This window comes from Rhea pennata, chromosome 2 (genome assembly GCF_028389875.1).
Source record: "Rhea pennata isolate bPtePen1 chromosome 2, bPtePen1.pri, whole genome shotgun sequence".
NCBI lineage: Eukaryota > Metazoa > Chordata > Aves > Rheiformes > Rheidae > Rhea > Rhea pennata.
Genome location: NC_084664.1, coordinates 79,308,597 through 79,331,425, shown reverse-complemented (window position 1 = coordinate 79,331,425; position 22,829 = coordinate 79,308,597). Strand labels below are relative to the sequence as shown.

Genomic DNA, 22,829 nt, shown 5'->3' with positions numbered 1-22,829 from the left:
ACTCCAAAATCTACTGTTGCCATAATGACACAGGTCTAATATAACTGGGTAGACTACTGCTGAAGTATAGAGGGCGAAAGACATCCATGGTTACTAGTGAAAAAATTACGTAGCTATTGAAGAGAATGGACATAGCCTGGCTTTTTTTCTGGATAACTAAACTACTTTGAAATCACACATAGCCCTTACATCTGTGCATTAGCAGATCTGAAGGATTACAAAATTGACAAATTTAAATTCCTACAGATTTTCCCCAAATAAATCTAATTTCACTTACAACTGGAAGTCATGGCAGGAATAAAGTGAAAGAGAGACGGAGTGTACTTTTAAAGATATCAAAGTAAGACCAGGGAAGCTCTCTTTTAAGAAAAGAGATAAATCTATCCAGCTGTAAGTCAGGGATTTTTTGTTTTTAAATTTATGACGGTTGACCTAATTCTCTATTTGCATACAGAACACAATAAACAGACTTTTAGTAAGGGCCTACACCTAGCCAGTTTTATTCAAAGAACACCAGATTTATCTTTTTGTTGCAAAATTACATAACTTTAAGCTACTTATTTGCATCATCTCTGTAAGAGATGATTGTTTGAGAGTTCTCTTCTACTACCTTATTAGTACTAATGAGCTAGGTTAATATGCTATGATCATCTGCAACAGCAAGAATATCCTATAGCTTAGCTTTCCACTTTGACCAGATTTAGCAGTATAACACACAGCATGACATACAACTGCTTTGGAAAATGTCTTTTGAATCCAAGCCCTTTACATTAGGAAATAAATAGAAATGACACAGAAGTATGCCAAGCTTTCTTGCACTTCGAAGCCCTAGTGCTTACACACTCATTCTCCATTATTTTAACGGTATGGATTCTGTAATTTAATAAGGGTAACTCCTAGAACTTATAGGCAAATTACGAATCACAATTGAAAACTATTTCTTAAACATTAAGCTCAAAATATAGAGACTAAGAAGGTAGCTTTGCTGGAAACAGAATTACACTGGGTGATTTTTAATTGGCTTCAAATTAATAGCTATAATATAGACAAGAAGCAATTTAAATATTAGGTTAGAGAAATTCAGATTGACAATATTTTGCTTTGAAATTAAAATGGAATATGAAACTTGGTTCATGCAATTTTATGAGATGAATTTTTTTAGGAAGATTAAATTCAGAAATAAGATCAAATTTCCACCTAATATAATAAAGAGATGTGCACTTCTTCAGCTGCTGTTATTTTCTTAACATACATTTTTAAATTTTAGGAAGAAGCCAAACCCACTGTTGATGCTTTAGTATGTTTTATTTTGCTTGCCAAGCTGTCGATCAGAAATAATAAACACATCCTGACTTGAGACTTTTAGCTGCCTACAACACTGTATTAAAAAAAATTGTGATGATTACATGCTTTTTGTTTTATGTTTACTACTCTTCTAACCATCAGTCTCTGAATGTCTTTGCTTTGCCTTGAATAAGCCATTTGGATTTGATCTTCAATCTCATACACATGACTTCAAGGGCCTATTCATTACAAAACCTCTTATTTTCTTACTATACATTCTTCACTGAAAAAGATGAAATTTAATTCTCAAAGCTAATACAAAGATTACTGTATGGAAACGTTTGACTAAGCAAAGCTTATTTTTGTTGACTGTGACACTTTTCCAAAAAAAAATAGTAATCTAATTGCTTAGCAAACTTTCCATGGATTTTCTGAACTACAATTAGCTGTCAAGCACCAGAAAAACATTTCCTAACTTTAAGTTCTAGGCCTACAGTAGAAACCTACTTATTCTGGTGATGACTAGATAAAACAAAGAATACACATGTTATGTACAGAAGAGTTATGCAAGACATCTACATGCAGTTTTCAGCCGCTTTGTCACCCTTGAATTTAATTACTATCTCATTTCTACCAGTACCAGTTAGTAGCATACATGCAGTTTATTCAGGAGGATTTCTTTATATTTTTTTCTTTATATGTAAAAATATACATTTTTTTTTTTTTTGCATTACACATATTCTATGCAAAATTTATCATTAGAAACTCCAACTAAAATCAACGCAACTGCAAACCTGTCTCAATGTCCCTCCAGATCTTGTTCAAAGATCTCTGCATTTATCTGCAAGACTTAGAGTTATCCTCAGCTGAAATTTCTCTTTCCTCAGCTGCTGTTCCTGCTCCTGTCGTGGCTGAGCTCGCACTGCGGACATCTGTGCAGCTCTGTTTCAACACGTCCTTTCTGGACTCCTGGAACAGACTCCTGCAGACTTCTGGAGCAGAGAGATTTAAGTCTTTGCTGGTCACTCCCAGCTCCTGTTAGGGTCAGTGAGAAGAAGCGGATCCCTCCAGAGATCAACTCCTCTGATTAACTACATCATATTGCCCAGGAGCCCGGGATGGCCTGGGTCAGATACAAGCATACAAATTGGCAAGATAAATCCCACTGTCCATGTTATATATTTATTGATGCCCTTCTACTTACATGCTCAGCTTACAAAAACAATGCATATTTTTTGACAATTTAACAGGTTCAGCAGTAATGCTTTTGTATTGCTAGTTATATATCACATGCAAACCATTAAAAATGCTTGCTGTAAAAATACACCATTTTTCTGTGTCTCTGTACAAAAACAAGAAAAAATAGGGACAAGTCTGTTAATAGCTGTAAATGGTATGAGCGCTGTTGGTGTACAGTAGATAACAGTACCCTAATCTTGGGCATTATAATATTTCCCCATGTGGAACAGAACCAAATCTAAAGGAAGCAAGTTATTTCATTCATTGACAAAAAGTTTCTTTTAATAAATATCTGATATGCAGGTTTTGATGAGATTAAATTATTGTATGTATCAAAGCTTTTTAATTAAAAGCTACAAATTATTGAACAAAACTGAACTCAAAAAAACTTTCAAGAAACAAAACTTACAACAGAGAACACAGCTGTTCAGGTTTATAAATATATACACATATACACACACAAATCAAAAGACTGTAAGGGATAAAATTGCTTTCCTTTATATAAAGGAACAGAGCAGTTTCTATGCACTCCAAACTTTACTGTTCAGTTATGACATAGCACTGCTTTGCTCCTGCAGACCCAGTTCACATTTTTGTTACTGGCTTATATTGTCTCTCGCAAGAATTAAAAACAAACCCGTGTGTCCCCATATTCCTAGGAGTATTTCCATTATAGTTAAGGAAAGGCTTCATTTCTTAATAAAAACTACTTTTTTCAATACAACTGTATGCCTATAGCATCGTAAGCTTTTCACAAATAAATATTTTGCAAAATCTGCTGTATCATGTGAATATTCATTCCTGTTAAGGTCCTTCATTTTAGAAATAATCAAAACACTTCAGTCCTTTAAAAAACAGATCTTTAAAAAAGTTCCACATACTGAAGCAAATTTTAGTTGTCCCAGACAGACTTCTTCAAACATTGAGGTCTAAACTAAAGATAACAATCTTATGCAAGGAGATTAATACATACACACACAGAGGATATAATAGGTGCACACTCTGCTAAATGCACGTAATGCACAGCAAATTAACTTTTTGTGAAAATGAAGTGTTGAGAATGTATTCAATGCACAGCTTTCTCAGAGCAATTGCAAAAGAAATCTTCACGTGTCTTGGCAGGTAATGCTGAAATTGGCCCTTAAAAAAAGAGATTTACAAGTTGATAAAAACCAAAGACAACTAGTGGGTCTAACTATATTGCATGTTACTTATTAATTAATACTTCCTTTGTTAGATTTGGAAAAGCTAATGTGCTTTCTTCAATTATAAAGTAGATCTGAAGATCACGTACACAGTATTCTTTTTCTGTGCAACAAATCCTCGGCTGCAAATACCAGCGTTGAGTGCAGACAGCTTAATTTCAAGCATCTGAAATAACTCCAGTCTGCAGCTGTTTGTTCTGGGCTTTCTCTGGAGAAGACATTTCAGCAACAGAGGAAGCTGCAGGTGATTTAAAGCAGCTAGTCAGTGGCCCAGGTTACAGCCTCGCATGCTGGTTAGCCCCAGATCAACACCATTTAATCTACTGGTGTATATGGTGGGAGCCTGGAGCTGCTTCCCTGAGCGATTCATCCACCCAGCTGGAGACAGAAAGGAAAAGGCAGTAATTGCTTTAGGAACTTGGGTTTAATCCATCCAGGTAAGTCAGAGTAAACCCTTAGCCTAACAATGGAAATCCTAGCATTACCTTCTCCTTCTTTGGGATGTAGCTCAATCTTTTTTGTTTGACAGCCCTCAAATATGACATTTTTTTCCCCAGAGAGCATGGTAATATATTTTATGGTTTTTATGGCTGACTGCTGGTGAATTGAGCTGTAACAAGAAAGGAAAATGTTTCCACAATAAACCCATAAATCATTAATATGCATTTATCAAAATCTCACTGCTGCCATTTAAAAACATAATTCACTGGAAATGGTCACTCACTGTATTATACAAAGAAAAAAAAAGATCATTGGTCCCTCATGTTCTGGTAACGGCAATGTGATAGTAGCGGTCATCCTCAGTCAGAAGAGAGATCTCATGCCATTCTCTTTGATATTCATCTGGACAGTTTACTTGAAACTCTTCAGTATTAAACTTCTGCAGTCTGTAAACTCTTATCTTTACTTCAAGTAAGTATCCAAGAAGAAACATTTCAACCTAGAAGGGAAAAAATTCTGTCAAATATTTATTTCTCAACCTAGAAAACCAGAACAGTATCTCTCAAAGATAATCCCATTTAAGGCAAGTCACCTAGCTTACTTAAAAATAGAAGACAAGGAATTATAAAGAACTTTTTAAAAACAGAAGCAAGAAACTTAATGGTTTGAAAATATTCTCAGTATTCCAGTAGGTCAACTATCACAGATGATGTGTGATACATTCACCTAGCCAGATTAGAGAGGTAATAACCTTTGTGATTTGTTTTTCATTTATATTGTTACCTGTTCTAGGTGACCAGAGTCACCTACAGCATTCAGATGATTCATCATGAAACTCAAAGGGTCAGAAGAAGAATCACGAGCAAGAAGGAGGCTAAAAAGGTTCGGTACATGTTCTTCCCTGTTCTTCATCTGCTCATAGGCTTCGACAACTTCGTAGAGCATGATGAATTTTATGGCCTCATATAATTTGTGCTCCTTGCTCTCATCAGAAAAAAGTGTATTACACATGTTTCCTCTTCCTTCATGATCTTTAATACTACTTATTTCAGTCCACTAGAAAGTACACAGAAGAATAATCATCAAATTAGTAAGAATTCTATTTAACATGAGCAATATCAAAACAGGAATAATAGTCAGTCTGTACATTTACATGATTGTGGCCAAATGGCTGTGCAAATAAGCAGGTGGTTCTTTGGGATCTGCAGCCTTATCTATTCCAGTTTCTAGTCACCCAGCTCAAGTTATTTATTAGAGATGGATCCAAGCATCTGAGTGCCAAAGACAGCCTACAAGAAAGCAAACATAATTCCCCAGTACAAAAACTACCCATCATTGTAGTAGGAAATCTAGCTACTAGTGTGAGTGGAGAGTCTGAAAGGAAAATAACCTGTAAAAGGACATCAGAAAGTTTTAAGAACTCAGTGTTAGTACATCAAACACACTAACCCATAAGTAAAGGTTAAATTAAAGTGATGACTCCTGATCTGTTTTTAACTTACAGCTTCCAAAATTCAATGGTTTTCCTCCATAGCACCTTTTAGTTTAAAATTATGGTACCTTAAATCTTTTAGATTCCTCGCCTAATTCAACGTGGGGCAATTAAAAGGAACCTATGTAAAATGCCAGCATGATCTCCCAAACTTTACACACTGCTCTGCCTTTAGTGGGTCCTGGTTCATGAGGTCAAAATAAGTCAGCTGGACAAGGAGAAGGGACAAGACAATGGCACACAACTAACAGGGACATGGTAGAAATTTCTTGTCCTGCTTATGGCTAGTAACAAGAGCTCCTTTGCTCTCTTGTCCTGGGGGGAGGAGGGTGTGTCAAAAGCCAGCAATGGTATCTAGAAAATGGGCCAGACAGGGGTGGGGGCACACCAAATCAAAAAGCTTGAAGCACTCAGAACACAGTAGCCGAGGATGGTCACTTGAAACTAAGAGGTTTTTCAGAGCCACAGTACAAGATGCCTGATGATTGGGATTCAAATGAATTTCAGTTAATTCTGCATCTGCAATATTTGTATGCTGATTCTGCCATAAACCGTGAACTCTAATAAAAATGTAACTTAGCTAAAAGACACAGCTACAGCAAATGTGTGCATCTCTAAGCCCTAGATACACAATAACATTTACCAATGCAGGCTATTCAGACCCCACGAAAACGCCCAAGATCTCCTAGGATGTCTGCTGAATTAAGAAATGAGTAGACAATTCAATACAACAGAACCGTAGTTCCCAGTGCCGGCTCTTTAGCACTGCTCATGCTACTAAACAAAACCTGTTAGTGAGCAGATGCACTACAGAAATCCATCTCATTAGCCAAAAAGCTTCTTTATAAAAAAATAAAATAGAAGTGGAAGCTAAATCTTGTGTCTAATAACAGTTCAATGCATAATGAAATGGTTCTGCAACAGTTTGTTAATAGAGTGACTCACCAGCCTGACTTGCAACTTTTCTCTATACAAACTTCCAGTTTAAATGCTTCATGCTATAAAGCATGTCTACTAACGTAGACTAACAAAGACAGGATGCAACAAGACAGGAATAAAAGCCCAACAACCCAACTCTCTTGCAAATGCGAATGTGCAAACAAACCAATTCTTTGTTCTTAGAGCTAAATAGGTTTATTCGGTTGCTTACTATCACTGCTGTCAGCTTTTGGAATGACAGAGCTGTTGTTGGTATACATACAGTGGCATAAAAGGAACTAGTGTAAATGCAGACAAGTAAAATAAGCTGCTGTGGCAGCAGTAAGACAACTCAAAACTGCAAAGTGCACTCTAGAATTAAAAACATCAGATTAAGGACAGATTAAGGGGAGGAGTTTCAATCTAGCCTAAAGCCAGAAGCCCAGCAAATACCAGTATCCTCTTGATGACTTTAAGCCAGGAGAGTGTGCAGAGCACATGCCCATAGCAATATGTCAGCTCTGCTTCAAAAGGTTTGCCCAGCAGACAGGCTCTCTGAACCTTGGAGACAGACCCAGAAACAGGCAGCAAGGAGGAGTTCCCTAACTCAGACTCAACTCTTTTCTTCAGTGCTTTGTTTTTCTCCCTCATCATTTCCTAAATACTCACATTTGTCTTTAATGCTTCCATGCATTTGCGTAATTTTCCAAAGGCATTGGGACCTGTGTATCTTTCTGGACCAAAACTGTATTGCTGAATCCAGTTGCAACCTTGAGAATACAAAAGCTTTTCAGGGAGCTGGAAAAAAAAATTAAGTGGAGATCATTACCATAACAAGAAGTAGACTATAAAGTTATCATGAATTTGTCTACAGAGGTTGCAAAACATTTTAATTTATGATGTGGTTCTATCCTCTGGTTGTACAGCTTAAACAAAAAAAATATAAATGGGCTTCAAAATAACTCAAAAATTAAGATGGAGGCTCCATTTAACTGCCAAGTCCTTACAAAGCTTTTTAACCAATGTTCCCAGGAAAATACATCATGTAGACTCTGGAAAAGCTGTATACACTCAGGCTCAGTAAGGTTTTTAAGATTCCAGCCTATGTGCACACCTACACAGGCAGCAGCTACAGCAATTTGAAGTGCTTCCTCTCCCACCTCCTCACTGCTTTCTCTCTGCCAGAGCTCTTGAAAGCCAAAGCAGAATTCATGAGGGTCTCTGCTGCTTCAGCACCGTACTCCGCAGCTCAGCTCGAAGCTGTCTTCAGTGGTGCTCCCAAGCAAGCCGCCAGGCTCTGTACCAGCATGGAGGAGAAGGATTCAAGCCTTTTGTGGGGTTAAGGTAGTGACATCTGGCAGAGAGTCAGGAATCTCTTTAAATGCTGATAATGATTCTCCTTCACTTCCACAGCAGATTTATCTATTTTCACATTGAATAAACCTTCCTTCTGTAGTCCAAGGTCACCTGCATCGTGTTCTTTTAAGGAACTGAATTTTACCTTTAATATATCCCTCTCCTTCATCCATGATGGAAAAGGAATGCCTTGACTGAATATCTGAAAAAGCACTGCTCTTAGTACACAGTAGTTGTCTCTCCTGACTTGTCGTAAATATTTGATATGATACCTCCAAAACAAGTCTTCATATGCCTAGAAAAAGACCAATAATAGTTTCAGTAATAAACTTTTAAAATTTTGGATGAAACCCATATTAAGCCAGAGTTCAATTCCAAACTGCTCGTAAAAAGGGGCGAGGGGAAAGAGAGTATACTTACATGTTTTATATACACAAACATACAAGCTTTATATACACAAAAATGTTCTAACAGTTTTTGTAAACACCTTAAACTAGCACTGCCCCAGAAAAGAATGATCCTGCACTTTCTTTGAACCTGGCTACTTGCTCCCATCTTTGCACTATTGCTAGCATAAACATTCATGTGGCCAACAAGATCAAAACAGACCAGTGGGAACTTCTTTGCCACAATAGCTTTAACCTCGGTCACTTCAGAAGCTGCCAACACACAGGATGGAGCAGTGGGAGGGCAGGAACAAGTGCCTGGAGAACACGTGAAAATTGCTTTTTGCAGAAACATCTCTTACACTGACCTGAAACTATCACGCAACAGTGACCTAAGGCTGAGCACATCTGACAGCAGATGACTCATCTTCCAGCTACACACTCCATTTGCTGTGTGTTACCTCTGGCTCTCAGCTGAGCTCTTGGTGAGACAATTCTGACCAATAGACCAATAAGCAGAGAATTAATGTAGAAAGGGAACTGTACAGTTCCACAGACTGCTGAATCCATCTTATGATTTGCTTCCTAAATGGAGTGAGGAGACAGTCTTACTTCTTTGACCTCTTTCATCTCAGTTTCTTCCCACCCCATCCCAATACCACTACTTGGCTGCACAGTCTCCCCAACTCCTCCTTTGCTTTGGCTGTGATAATTGTAAACCCTACTGAATTCTTTTTACTGGGTAAGCTTCCTGCTGCTTTAGCAAGTTCAGGTGGCTCAGGAAAGGATCTGATGAACGCCAGAGCCAGCAGTATAAGATGCATAGAGGGAACATGTGGCCAGCAACAAAGGTGAGGTGAGGTGAGGTGAGAAGATGAGAGCATGGAGTCAGGTCCCTCCACGCGGATGACCTGTTAAATCATAGAATCAGTAAGGTTGAAAGGGACCTCTGGAGATCATCTAGTCCAACCTCCCTGCTCAGCAGGGTCACCTACAGCATGTTAGACAGGGTTGCGTCCAGGCAGGCCTTGAAGATCTCCAGAGAAGGAGACTCCACAACCTCTCTGGGCAATCTGATCCAGTGCTCTGTCACTCTCACAGTGAAGAAAATCTCCCTCACGTACAGGTGGAACTTTCTGTGCTTCAATTTCTGCCCATTGCCTCTTGTCCTGTCACACAGGACAACTGAAAAGAGTTTGTCCCCGCCCCTTTAACACCCTCCCTTCAGGTACTTACACACATTGATAAGATCCCCCCTCAGTCTTCTCTTCCCCAGGCTAAAGAGGCCCAGCTCTCGCAGCCGTTCCTCATAGGGCAGATGCTCCAGCACTCTCATCATCTTCGTAGCCCTACGCTGGACTCTCTCCTGTAGCTCCATGTCTCTCTTGTCCTGGGGAGCCCAGAGCTGCACACAGTACTCGAGATGAGGCCTCCCCAGGGCTGAGTAGAGGGGCAGGATCACCTCCCTCCACCTGCTGGCAACACTCTTCCTAATGCACCCCACGATACCACTGGCCACAAGGGCACATAGCTAGCTCATGGTCAATCTGCCATCCACCAGCACTCCCAGGTCTTTCTCTGCAGAGCTGCTCTCCAGAAGGTCAGCCCCCAGCTCATACTGCTGCCTGGGGTTATTTTTCCCTAGGTGCAGGACCCTGCACTTGTCTTTGTTGAACCTCATGAGGTTCCTCTCCGCCCAACTCTCCAGCCTGTCCAGGTCTCTCTGGATGGCAGCACAGCCCTCTAGCAGTATCAGCCACTCCTCCCAGCTTGGTATCATTAGCAAACTTGCTGAGGAGGCACTCTGTCCCTTCATCCACATCATTGATGAAGAAGCTGAACAGGATGGGACCCAGTACTGAGCCCTGGGGGACACCACTAGCCACAGGCCTCCAACTAGACTCCGCACCACTGATGACAACCCTCTGAGCTCTGCCTTTCAACCAGTTCTCAATCCACCTCACTGTCCACTCATCTAACCCACACTTCCTGAACTTATCTAAGAGGATGTTATGGGAGACAGTGTCAAAAGCCTTGCTGAAGTCAAGGTACACAACGTCCACTGCTCTCCCCTCATCTACCCAGCCAGTCATTCCATCAGAGAAGGCTCTCAGATTGGTTAAGCAGGATTTCCCCTTGGTGAATCCATGCTGGCTACTCCTGATCACCTTCTTTTTCTCCATATTTCTGGAGATGACATCCAGAATGAGCTGTTCCATCACCTCAGCTAACCACATCCAAGGGAGACATGTAACAGCCAGCACAAAAAAAGAGAGGGGGATTGCCTAGCTGAAATGAGATGAGGAAAAAGGAGAGACAACACAAGCAAAGGACTGTTTCACTATTGGTGACAGAAAACAGGTTAGGCCGGCTCAGGTATTTCACGAGACCTCATCCTAAAAATGTGCTCTTACTGTGATAACTTTGACCTGATGTAACTAACCATCTGCTAAATTCCTCTGAGTCTCCTTCTCAACTCAGATCATCTAATAGGCTCATGCATTTTCTGAAAGGCTTGTTGCCCTGTGCTTATTTGTGTATGTGTTTGCAAATTTAACAAAAGTTCTGATATTTTTTTTTTACTTGTTCCTCCAAATCACTTTGGGCCTTGCTGTATGTTGTTCTGTGTATTTTTGGCATTGCTGTGTTCCTGCATTTAATCTGGCTGAGTTCAATCTTTTCTCTGTTCATCCTTTGGACACAACTCCAGCTTTTGAAAGATGTCTTCTTTTTCTGATAACTCCCTCATGCTGTTTAGCCTTATCAGCTTCCTTTTGCCCTTTCTTAAGTCCTTCCTGATGGTATGCATTTGCTCCGTGATTTCAATACCATGACCTAAAGCAACATATATGCCAAAAAGTCTCTTAGCTATATTTTGAATTCTTTTTAACGTGCTTCTTCATTTTTATGTAGTTTCCCTGTCTGAAGGTGGATGCAATCATAATATTTTTTTTCACTTTGTTGCTCCTGCAAGGTTGTTGAATGTGAGTGCATGCTGCTTGCTATTCCAGAGAACCGCAATGGTTATTACAGAGGCAGGTCCTGTGCGCTATTGGGGATGAAGGCTGGGGTTGCTTTTGTTCCTAAATGCTCTCTGGAAAGCTGCTGCACAAAACAGTCACTGATAGCATCTAGAATTTCAACCCCATAGCTGTTGCCCAGGGTAGACAGCTAATCAATGTCTCTCATACTGCTGCAGCTCCTGCCCCCTTTGCCTCTTTCTCTCTCAGTGTATCACGGTCAGTGTTCCCAGCATCATTAGATAAGTCAGAAATACAGACCTGGTGCTGGCCCCAAATTCCACACCATGGGGATACCAGGTTATAACATCACAGTTAGCTGATTAACTGGATTTGATTCTAAGTTTTCTTTAACAGATACCACTACTTTATCACTAGTGCAGCTACTTTAGCAAGAAGCTGCCTGGGGACAGTAAAGATCCATCCAGAGTCTTTGAGCCTACACTGGTGACTAACAACGCAATTGAAACAGAGAGCCATAAAACATACAATATTTGCTTTTCTTTGCTCCTGGATGCCCATCCCTATCACAAGTTAGGATAACATAGTACTACTTCAGCTTCAAACATTTGTCAGGGTCCTCCATAACGTATCAGTGCTTCCTCCACTAACGGCCACCAAGACACAACTGCTGGAAGCCCATTGCACATGTGGTAACTCACATTTACCAAAATTGCAGCTGCCATTTCTACCTATTGGGGTGTAAGCATGTCCTGTCAATGTACAGAACTGATAAACACGTAGGTGAGGTGATAGAAAACAGCATACCTGGCATTAGTGAACCATGAACTAAATGGACTCTGGCTCCAGGGCTCAGCTATCTCTGACTCAAAGCCCAGTTTGGTACAGCATGGCTGGATGACCTTGGCTCAGAATTGTGAAGAAAACTTACTAAGCTGTGAGAAACAATTTCAGCTAAAACTATGCAAGATAAGAAAAGTAAAAATTCAGAGAGAAGTATAATGCCTCAACACTGCTGAGAAGGGTGTCGAGCGCTGACTGCTATCACTTCAACCTTCAGAGTCTGGAAGGAAAATGGGTGCATTTCATTCCTCCCTCAAATGAGTTTCTGTCTTACATCAGAGGCTGACCAAGAGACAGTGCTGAAGAGCACGTGATTTTGGCTGTAACACTCTGGGTGATATTTTCCTACTGTCACAATGGATGATCCACTCTATTGTAATCTTAATTTAGACCCCTGCTAACGTTGTCCATTTTTCTTTTCTTTCAAAAAGCTGCTGTAACCAGCTCTGACAGCTGTAACATCTGCTTGCATGAGAACCGCTATCCTTTTCTCAAGTACTTCTCTCCCATCTTCAGGCATGGATTAAAATTTAACTCCTACCTCCCGTATGTGCTTGGCCTGCTTTGTGTCTCCTTTCCACTCTCTTGCGCAGTAACCAAGGAGGTCGACTTCTGGTGACACGCTGAGATTCTCTAAACCAAGACCAAGGCACAGATTAGTTACCACCTCCTGTGCTGCCTTTAAAGGGGAGGGGGAATTAATGAATACAGAACAGCAACAAAAAGATTACTTATGAATTTTCTCTGAAGATAGCTGCTCCACCTGAAATCCAAATGATAAAATAGGTGTCAAAGGGGAGTTGACAAAGGTAAACATTACTGAAAAAAGCAACACTATTGAAAATTAAAGTCTGCATAATAAAACCTACCATTTCAATAGCTGTGCTAAACAGTTGTATAGCCTTCTGCAGTACCAAAAAACAGCAATGAGGAAAGGCATGCCTAGCTGTATTTTTACTTTTTGCCACATGAGACGCAAGGATTGCTTGGTAGCTGTTGTCCAGGACTGCACCTCATGCCTTCCTAAAATAGGGATTAAAAAAGAGAGAGAGGGGAAAAAAGAAATATTTTCACTATCTTGCAATGCACATTTATACCTATTACAAAAAATTCATCCAATATGATCCCACTCAAAACATGAAACACAAAACATGCAATGTAAAAGACTATATTTAGTGACTCTTAATTTATCTTCTTTCTTCTGAGAGAAGAAAGGCTTCTAGGCTTCGGGGGCACTTGGTTCATGCTTTCCAGCTCTCTTCCACACAGTGCAGCCAAGAAATAATCCATAATTAAACGAGAGTAGAGGCTTCCCAAAAAGACTGATATCAAAGTCACCATTCCATAAACAAAGACTTGCTTCAGATTGTTTTGACCAGGGCACTGTACCATCATCACTTTGTCATATATCAAGGTTTTTAAGGAGACAGGTTCCTGGGAGTTGTAGTCTACAAGCTGGCCATATAAGGTGATAGATCAGCTGACTAAAGCATCCTGTGACTGCCCACAGGAATTAAAAGAATGTTCCTTGCCGAATTTGGGCAAGTTTAGGGTCAATTTAAAACTGAGAAGAAAGCTTCCCCTTGAGGATCTGGTAGGAAGCTCAGGAGACAGCAGCAAAGGGGATGTGCTCTCGCTGTTCTTTGTAGAGATAAACCAAGACACTCTTCCTCTTTGGCCTTACAGTGAGGACTGGGGAAGGTTTAGCAGTGTAATTAATAGGAAAGCCCTGAACTGAGAGAAGTATAGAGACTTAAAGGTTGCTGACAAATGCAATGTCTACTCCCTAAGTGAGAAATTTACCCTCTGGCTGATATTTGAATAGAGAAAATTCCCAAAGTTTCTGACCAGCAGCTGCTCTATTACTAACTTCTTTATTGGTTTAATACAAAATTTTAAGAGATCCTAGCTTTTGGTATAGGCCCCTCCAAGCAAGGCAGAAAATATCCTTCTCTAGAAGCCCAAGAAGGGAATAATGAATTCAGCATAGCTGAATGTCATGTCAGTTGAATTTCTACTTCATACAGGAAGACTTGCTGTTTTATCTTGTACTCGTATGCTACACTAACAGGTGCTTGCCTGGCCTGACCTGGGGTTATTCCTGCAAATGTTGAGCAGAAAAAGCAAGAGCAAGTTGTATAGCACACCATATAAACACACAACCAACCAGACCAAGCATCTGAGGCTGCAGAAAACATTTATTATTTATTCCAATAGACAGCAAAACAACAGTCGTGAGCACCAAAAATGGCATAGCTCCTGGAAACTCCACAGCACTCCTGCTTTCACCATATACTCTTCTTGTTGATGGAAACCAATAGATATATTTTTTAAAAGGAAATGGAAACCACCCAAATTGTGACTAACAAAACAAGAATTACTAAAAGACAACAGTCCTGGCAGAATCAAGTTAGAGCAATTTATTCTCTCTCTGCTTTAGGACAAAGTCATCAACACTTAAAAACCTCAGTACACTGTAAATAACTGAACCTCCTCCTACCTAGGAGGGAACTTTAAAAGCTTACAGGTGTTGTTCAGTCCACAGATCAATGAGTATTTTGGATTTACATTTTCATGTTTTTGTACAAAAATCAGTAATCAGTTCAAATAAAATTCATTAACAGCAATTTAAATGTAGGGTATCACAAGGAAGATGCAGCATACCCATTTCAGTACTCACAACGACTGTATGGCCCCTCTTTTGATTTTGAACAAACTGGGACCACAAAAAGTGATGGCTGCTCCATCTGCTCAAATGCTGCACTCTGCTTCGTTGCCCAGCAGAAATACATGCACACAGCCTTACAATATCTAGAATTTCTTCCTTTAACTCCTTTTACAGAATATGACGGAAACGTTTGCACCAGCATGTGCTTTCAAATTAAATCAATCTCTTGAAAAAGCTCTTGATAGTATTAATCCTGCAGAAAACCTCCTTCCAAGGCCTAGAGTTAACAGGTGCACAAGCCACCAGTTTTCAAGAGGTGCTGGGAAACGCAGGCTCATGGACTGCAATACGAAATATGAATCATCAGAGAACATGCCATAATTGAATATTGCTCATCCACTTTTATTAATCAACAGTAGAGAACATGCTATAATTGAATATTGCTTTTCCATTTTTATTTAAATTTGGGAGATTTATAACTAGAAACTGCTCTAATAAAAAGGCTAAATAGAAGATGGGGAGAAAAATGCAAACAAGTGACATGGGTGTTTTTGTTACTGTTTCATTACAGTATACACTGGACTTCATTACCTTTCCTTCCTGTCATGGGTCGACACACACTGTTCAAGCAGGACTTTGTGATTTGTTTTCCACCCTCAGTGCTTATGTCAGACTTAGATATGTAATTATATTTTTTTTTCAAGTAAATGAAATTTAGAAGTGGCAGCTGAATCACAAAGTGCTGTTGGCAAAAGCATAAAGAAAAATTCAGGCAAGAAGAGGGCTGCTTAAAAAAGATCTTTTCTCCCCCTCCAAAATCCTTCAGAAACTGAAGAGCAATTTAGCTGGAACAAATGCATGAGGGAGGGGAGTAAAATAACTCCCCGTATTTTTAACACAATCCATGCACTGGGATACAGGCACAAACCATCCCCCTCGTCAGCAGGGTCACAGTTGGGCTGTCTTGCGACCCGCTGTTGGGCTCACATCCCTGGGTGCCTGACCACAAGCATCGCCGCAGGGACAAGCCTCCACTCGCGAATCCAGGGACTCATAACGCAGTCCAAAGATGAGATTTGGATGAACGGCGTTGGAACACTGCTGAAGTAAGGGCTGATAACAGTGTTTATCTTGCGTTGCAAGAAGTACACTGTGTTTTCTTTTCATGCCACATCATCAACTTCCTGCTAGTGCCAAGCCTTAAGCTTTACCCCCCACAAAGGCAGTAGGAGACACATTAAAAAAAAGAAAAAAAAAGAAAGAAAAGTGATGAGTAGGAGTCATCTGTAACAAGTCTGCCTGGAAAAGCTCTAAAAGATTAGCCCCACGCTTGACTCCCTCACAGCTTTTTGTAAAGGCTGCCACCCTAAAAAAGTAACGTTCCTAATGTGCCTTATGGAGTAGTGCCAAGATTGCAACCACTCTTCAGTTCCCCAGAGGTCTCCAGCAGCCCCATAAACCCCCTCAGATGAGCAACTCCTGCAACAGAACAGACCATGCACAAACTGAGGTTTGGGGCAAGCTCTGCTCGGTTCAGCTGCGATCTCGTTAGCAAAACCCTTCCCATATGGAACAAGGCAACATCAGCTTGTCCCCGTGGAGCTAAGCAAGCCGTCTGCCCCTGTCCTCATGGAACAACTTGAGATGAGAGTTGCTGCCTGGTATAACAAGGTAAGGAGAATTAATTCCAGGCAAAGTTGGTGACCACCAGGGACATGACTCAACTTAGCAAAAGTTCAGCTGTGTCAACTGATCAGATCTTGACTTCTGCACAAAAGCACTGACACACGAAAAGAAAAAAGAAAAGAAAGGAAAAGGTCAAATTTAACTAGAATCACACAATAACTTAGGAAACTGGATAGTTTCTGTCGCATTTAGGCCCATTGCTTTCAAGAAAGTCTTTATTTACACAGCTGATGTGTGTAGGAGTTCCCTCAACTATTCCTGCAATCCTCATCCTCTTTCTGCAAGAATTGTTCAGAGAAAAGAGAGTAGAGAGGCAACCTCATATCGTCTCCCTCGTCTTCAGTGGGACCCAAACGGCTGCTGCTAACACCTCTACCCAGTTGTGGTACTGACCTACACCTACTCCATGGCAACAAGTGTGAACTGTTCTTACCAGCTCCATGATGAACCAAAACACACCCTGGTGCAGTTGTCTTTTAAAAATAATTTCATCTATCTACTTAAGATATTAATGCATGCCCTGGCCTGCTCTCTACCAGACCAAAAGGAAGGCTCAGTTCTTGATGCTCTTTACAATCCTGCTTCCTTTTTAAAGGCACAGGGTGTGCCATCCTGCACCTTCAAAGGATTAAAGTTAAGATAAGCTTCCATTTATGTATGAAAGAAACACGAGAGAAGCCTTCAGACACTTTACAGTCCAGAGTAAGGCTCTCGCACCATAAAAAGTAAGTACTTCTTTAAAGTTTTATTCCCAACTACATTTTTTTAAAAAATTCTTTTAAAGAAAGAGCCCCTGAAATTTCTGCTCCTGTGACAATTCCCTCCTTTTTTTAATTGGAAAAACCTCCTTCCTCATTCAGAAATGCTATTTTAATGCCCGTACACTTCAAATAGCACTTCTGTAAATGCACCAAATCTATGATTTCAAGGAAGTCCATTCTATGGATTCTTGTTATGCTTGCTGCTGAGCATAACATCGAGTTATCCCTAATGCTGCTCAGGTTTGTTTTTGTTTTATCTATTCGCAGATACAGCTCTTCAAAATCCCTTTTAATATTCTTCTTTTTTGGCTGTCCTGAATCCAAACCAACAGTGTAAAGAAAATATTTTCCTCCTGAATGCCTTCATATGCTTAAAGTTTAGCCAAAAGGCTAAGCGCAGGTTTTTCTGTTGATTTGTCTTGATAACCAAAGCTTTAGTGCAGGGGGAAAAAAAATCAAGTCTTTATGAACAAGGGTTTTTTTTTTGTTGTTTTTTGGTTTTTTTGTTTTTTCCCCTCCTTGTTTGCTAGACAGCATGAGACTCTTACCCAGAGCCCTTCCCTCCGAGGAAGCACGGTCATTAGGGACTAACAGGGTTGATCATCAGTAGTCCTGATGAGTTATATTGTGGACCCTAGGAGGTCTCCCAAGGCAAAGGTGGAGCAAGCTGCAGTAGGGGTGCCACCCCCCCCCCCCCCGGGAGAAACTCCCCCGCCCCAGGTCCTGCCTCCACGCACACTCGAGCCCTCAGGCAAGGCAGGCACCAAGGCTGCTGCTACCTAGAGAGAGCAGAAGCTTTCTCGAGCCTGCTGCCCAGGACTGCAAATAACAGGACAGTGAACACTGCCTGCAGGGGATACGCACAGGACTGTCTCAACCCCAACACGAGCAGCACCAGCTGCAGAGGGGTGCAAGCAGCAAAGCAGAAGAGCGCTCCTCTTGTGAGCGTGAGGAAGGGCAAGAGCTCTCTGCACGGGGGGAGAGGGAATGCCAGCAAAACCCCACGCTTGGAAAATTTCCGGGTAAGTAGCATCAGGAAACAAGCTGCTTGTCGGGCTCCAGCGGCAGCTCTGGGCATAAAACGCCCCTCGGACGGCCACCAGTGAGTTGCCAGCCCCTCAGCACTCACCAGCGGGCTCATTCCTAAACAGCGATTTGATGGCTTGAGGAGACCTCTGCTGAAAAACCAAGACTTGGCAGAGAAAGTACTGAGAAACGCCTGGCCACTGGGTAAGCACTGCCTGCCAGACAGCCTAAGGAGCCTTAAATTTCTGCTCGTCCGATAAACAATCATCCCTGGGGATAGCCAGGGAAAACAGTAACAGCAAGGAATCCATGACAAACAAAATTCAAGTATCGGAGCTTGCTTCCTGCCTAAGCAGCTTCAGCAACAGCTGCTAACCCTTAGAGCCAGCACATACGTTTGCCACCAGATCCTCGCTGAGAGGCTGCTCAGAAAGCCAGCCCCCTTTCATCGACTGCATCCCTACAGCTCACCATTCTCATCCCCGCTTGCTGGGAAGTGGCCCGTCGCCTCCCTGCCCTATGCTCACGGCACAGATTTTACGCCTGCCTTTGGAGCACGGCCCTCTCGGACAGTTTATCGGGATTTGCACATAACAAAGCGCCCTGCAGAGCTGTGTATTTTTAACAGGGAGTAATAAGCAACATCACCTGGCTGCATGTCAGATCACCAAGTCTGTGCTCCCCTTCTAGATAGGTAGAGAGGCTATTCCAGCTGTGCAATGTATCTGCTTGGGGCTTTAGTTGTCTCTCTCCCTTTTTCTAATATGTCTTTTTCCAAGACATACTAGTAACAGAAAAGCAAAGCACTATAAAGCAAAACATCAAAGTTGTCACTTTGAATATAAATGACAGAAATTAATCTCGCATCTCTTTTTCCCATCTCAGCATGCAACCTGATGAAAGTTAAAACTTCTGTAGAACTGTTAGTATCAGTATGGATGCAGCTGAGCTTTTTTGTCCATGCTCTCTCCATCTTTAATGGGCACCAGATTCAACCTGACATTTTTGAACTAGCTTACGTGCACAGGAGTTACTCTGCCTTTTTTTTTTTTTTTCTTTTTTTTTTTGAGAGTGCTTTACTCTGCGCTTTCCTAAAACCTTAGCAGTAAAGACATGTAGTAAGGAAAAAAAAAATCAACTACATCAGGATAACTCCAATTTTAAATTACTATTGCTCACTATAATTCCAAAAAGCATATCTAGAACAAATTTTTCAAAAAGATATGATTTACGAAACCAAAATATCCTGATGGAACTTCTCTGATTGTGAAGACCATATTATTATTGCTAATAAACTTTCTAGTAATGTTACAGGGGGTAATAAGAAGCTTCTCTTGGGATGCCAAGAGAAGCTTCAGATAAAGAATTCAGGACATCAACCACAGGAGCCAGGAGCCCATGGTTCCCTGACACCTTAGTAATTGCAACAGTTGGCTAAAAGCTTGACAGTTAGGTGGGAAGGTCTACATAAAACACAAATTATGTAGGCCTGTCAAAATATGGTTAAGTGCACCTCCGCACATCAAGCTCTTTTCAAGGAGCTGACAGGTTGCAGAGGCACCACTTACTTCCAGTTGTAAACTAAAAAAAAAAAAAAAAAAAAAAAAAAAAAAGGGGGGGAATTTGGACCTTGGAACCTGACAGTGTCATTTTTCAAAATCTGCAATGGCACAAAATCACCCATTTTAAAACCTCAGCCTTCGGCAAACATGCCACAGCTAAAACTTGTGCACAGGAAGCAATATAAAATGAAACTGGAACTGAAGATTACTGAACAAATAAGCAGGTCCCTCCAGTACAGATATTGTAGGCCCTGCACATTACTTGAAACCGTGCTCAGAACAGAATTGTGAGAAACCAGTAAAACATCTCCTTGTCATAGAGAAAAACCTGAAACAAGTGTTTAAACTTGCAGAAAGGCTGATTTTTGACAAAGTCCACTGATGTTGCATACACTCAGCAAAGAAAGCAATAAAATAATAATAATAAAGACAGCACTGCAAGAAGAGCAGCTTACCTGTGGCTAGTGCCAAGCACCTTGCCATAATGCTTCCTCACTGCTCAGATGCTAGAACAAAGCCAATGATATTCAAAGCCTCACGTGGATGATTAATGTCAATGCTGGCACAGAAAAATGTTTTCAATAGAATTAAACTATAACCACACGAAAAAATCCTGATACTGAATGGGAAATCCACACCAGCTAGTCAGGCAACCTGGTCCAAACCAGGTTATTTAACCTGGTTAAATAAAACCTAAAAGGCTACATCACAACAGAGAAGAGGAACTCAGAACAGTGACAATTAAATAATTTATTCAAGAGCTCAAATAAGAATGCAAATACTTCTCCATAAAAGCACCTGCATTTCTGTATGCTGACCAGCATTTTACTGGTGCTTTTGCTCTTGAAAATCAATTTTAACACTCTCATCCTTTACACAGTGCTTCCAAAACACCAGTAATATTTTATTTAAATACACAAACTGCATCTTGTTCTCCTACTGCATGATCTCCACTTCAAATCATAATTAAATTATTTGTCCAGCACTAAATACATAAATATTCTCAAGGAACAAACTTTAGCAGCTAGAAAGCCATTTTCTGAGCCTCAGAACCAAAACATGTCATTTCTTCCTATTTCATGCACCGAACCTCTTTCATCACTTACAGAAACCATACTGGATCAAAAGGTGGAAGCGAGAATAACTGTACTTTCACGTATTGGAGACACAGTACGTCCACAGTAGCTAGCTAGCCCCACAGTAGCTCAACACCTCAGCCAAACACTGCGGAAACCTGCTGCTTTTGCCATTTCAGAAAATGGAAGTATGAGGACCAGCAGTCGCTAAAGCAGATCGTAGAACATATAGCAGAAAAGCTGACTTGCAGGCCATGACGTCTTCAACCAAAAAAACCATCACGTCACTGGGGGATGAAATGCATGATACCAAGAGCTCCCTGCAACGCGTAAGCAGATTGCAAGGGGAACCCGTCCATCTTTTTGCCTACTGCTTCTGATCCACTTTGCCTACAACTTTTCCCTACTTGTTTCTGATTCCCTTTTTCATAGGAAAAAAAGACTGTCAACAATGTCTAATTTCATATTCCATAAAGTAAAAAAAAAAAAGAAAAGAAAAAAAGAAAAGAAAAAAATGTGAAAATGAACCATTTTTTTTTGTTTTGTTTTGTTTTAATTGCAATGCTCCCCCGGTACAGTAAAGCTAATACAGCAGAATGTTCAGAACATACAAGCTTCCAAATAATAAAATAAACACCACATCCCAGATATACCCCTTCCAGAAGGCTTGTCACCGGTTTTCCCCAGAAACACACCCCTCAGCAAACGCGCTAGGCGATGCCCAGCCCTCCAGCCCAGCCTACGGCAAGTGCTCTCCTCGTTACGCCGCACCAGCACCCTTATTTTCGTTTTGTAGTAAAACCCCAAATCCTTACCTCTGCGGAAGTCTGCGGGACAACTTGCCGGAGACTTCTGGGGGGGGGGTGTTGTTTGTTTTGTTTTGTTTTGTTTTTGGCAAAGCAGCCTCAAAATATTCAAGGGGGAAATAAAACTAAAGAAAAGAAAAGCTCACAGGAACACAACCCGCAGCTGCACGGTGCCGCCCCGCGCCTGCACCGCAGGGGCTGCGAAGCGGCTGAGCCGCAACCTTCCGGGGCGCCAGCACCCACCGCACCCGCGCCCTGCGCGCCGCCCTCCGCCGGCGCCCTCCCGGCGGGGCGGGGCGGGGCGGGGCGGGGCGGGGCGGAGGCTCCCTGCGGCGCTGCCCCGCGCCCCGAGCGGCGGCGCCCCGCGGGCGGCGCTGCGGCGCCCCCGCCCGGAGCCCGCGGGCGCAGCAGGGACCCCGAGCGGAACGGGAGGGGCGCAACAGTGTCAGCATCTCTCCGAAATCTAGCCACGGCACAAAAATACAACCTCGTGACTTCAGCGTTGTTTTCTTTCTCTTTTCCTATCGTCGCAAATTAATTTCCTCACCCATCATTAGCCAGATGAAGTGCATTCACCCAGAAATTCCCCTCACCAGATACCTTCCCTTATAGCAATATTTTAAGTCTCACTTGTCCCGGCTGTGTACAGAGTATTTGTGTAGTTCAGCACAGATCCTTTCCGGCTGCGCATTAAGGAAGAATTCTCTCCCACCTCCCCAGGGTCTGAGTAAATGATGCAGACTTAAATCTTTTAAGGTGTTACAAGCAGCTTGCTCTGGCACAGAGCTGGGACAAACAGGATTATTACAGGATTATTTCTAAGATATCGTATGCCCTGTTAAAATCGTTTGAGAAATAAAACACTCTTAATTAAAGAATGAAGAAATTTGTACTGTCTTGCACAAATATCAGGTATTTTCTCCATCTATCTCAGTTAAACTAGACAAGGAAAGAAAAACACACAAGCTATTAAATACTGAAGTTTTAAGCACTCACTCAGATGCATCAATATTAAGAAATTCATGGTCATGTCCAAGTAAAAGAAAATCTAGGTATGAAAAACAACTAGGAATAGCAAGAGTAAATATTTGACTTAAAA

At 41.3% G+C, this 22,829-nt stretch overlaps 1 protein-coding gene across 2 annotated transcripts; it reads right to left on the bottom strand.

The window, feature by feature from the left end:
• Positions 1-1,286: 1,286 nt before the first annotated feature.
• On the bottom strand, positions 1,287-22,007 carry OTULINL (OTU deubiquitinase with linear linkage specificity like). 2 transcript variants are annotated; one of them, XM_062569814.1, is made up of 9 exons: positions 21,740-22,007; positions 13,015-13,168; positions 12,877-12,908; positions 12,687-12,778; positions 8,081-8,230; positions 7,249-7,377; positions 4,953-5,225; positions 4,453-4,668; positions 1,287-4,338 (listed from the first exon to the last, which is right to left on the bottom strand). In XM_062569814.1, the coding sequence occupies exons 2-8, from the start codon at positions 13,113-13,115 to the stop codon at positions 4,489-4,491; spliced, it is 957 nt and encodes a 318-aa protein (XP_062425798.1). In that variant the 5' UTR covers positions 13,116-13,168; positions 21,740-22,007; the 3' UTR covers positions 1,287-4,338; positions 4,453-4,488. The 2 variants fall into 2 exon arrangements, with proteins under 2 accessions (XP_062425798.1, XP_062425797.1); XM_062569813.1 differs by having other exon boundaries at positions 1,287-4,668.
• Between the last annotated feature and the right edge of the window lie 822 nt (positions 22,008-22,829).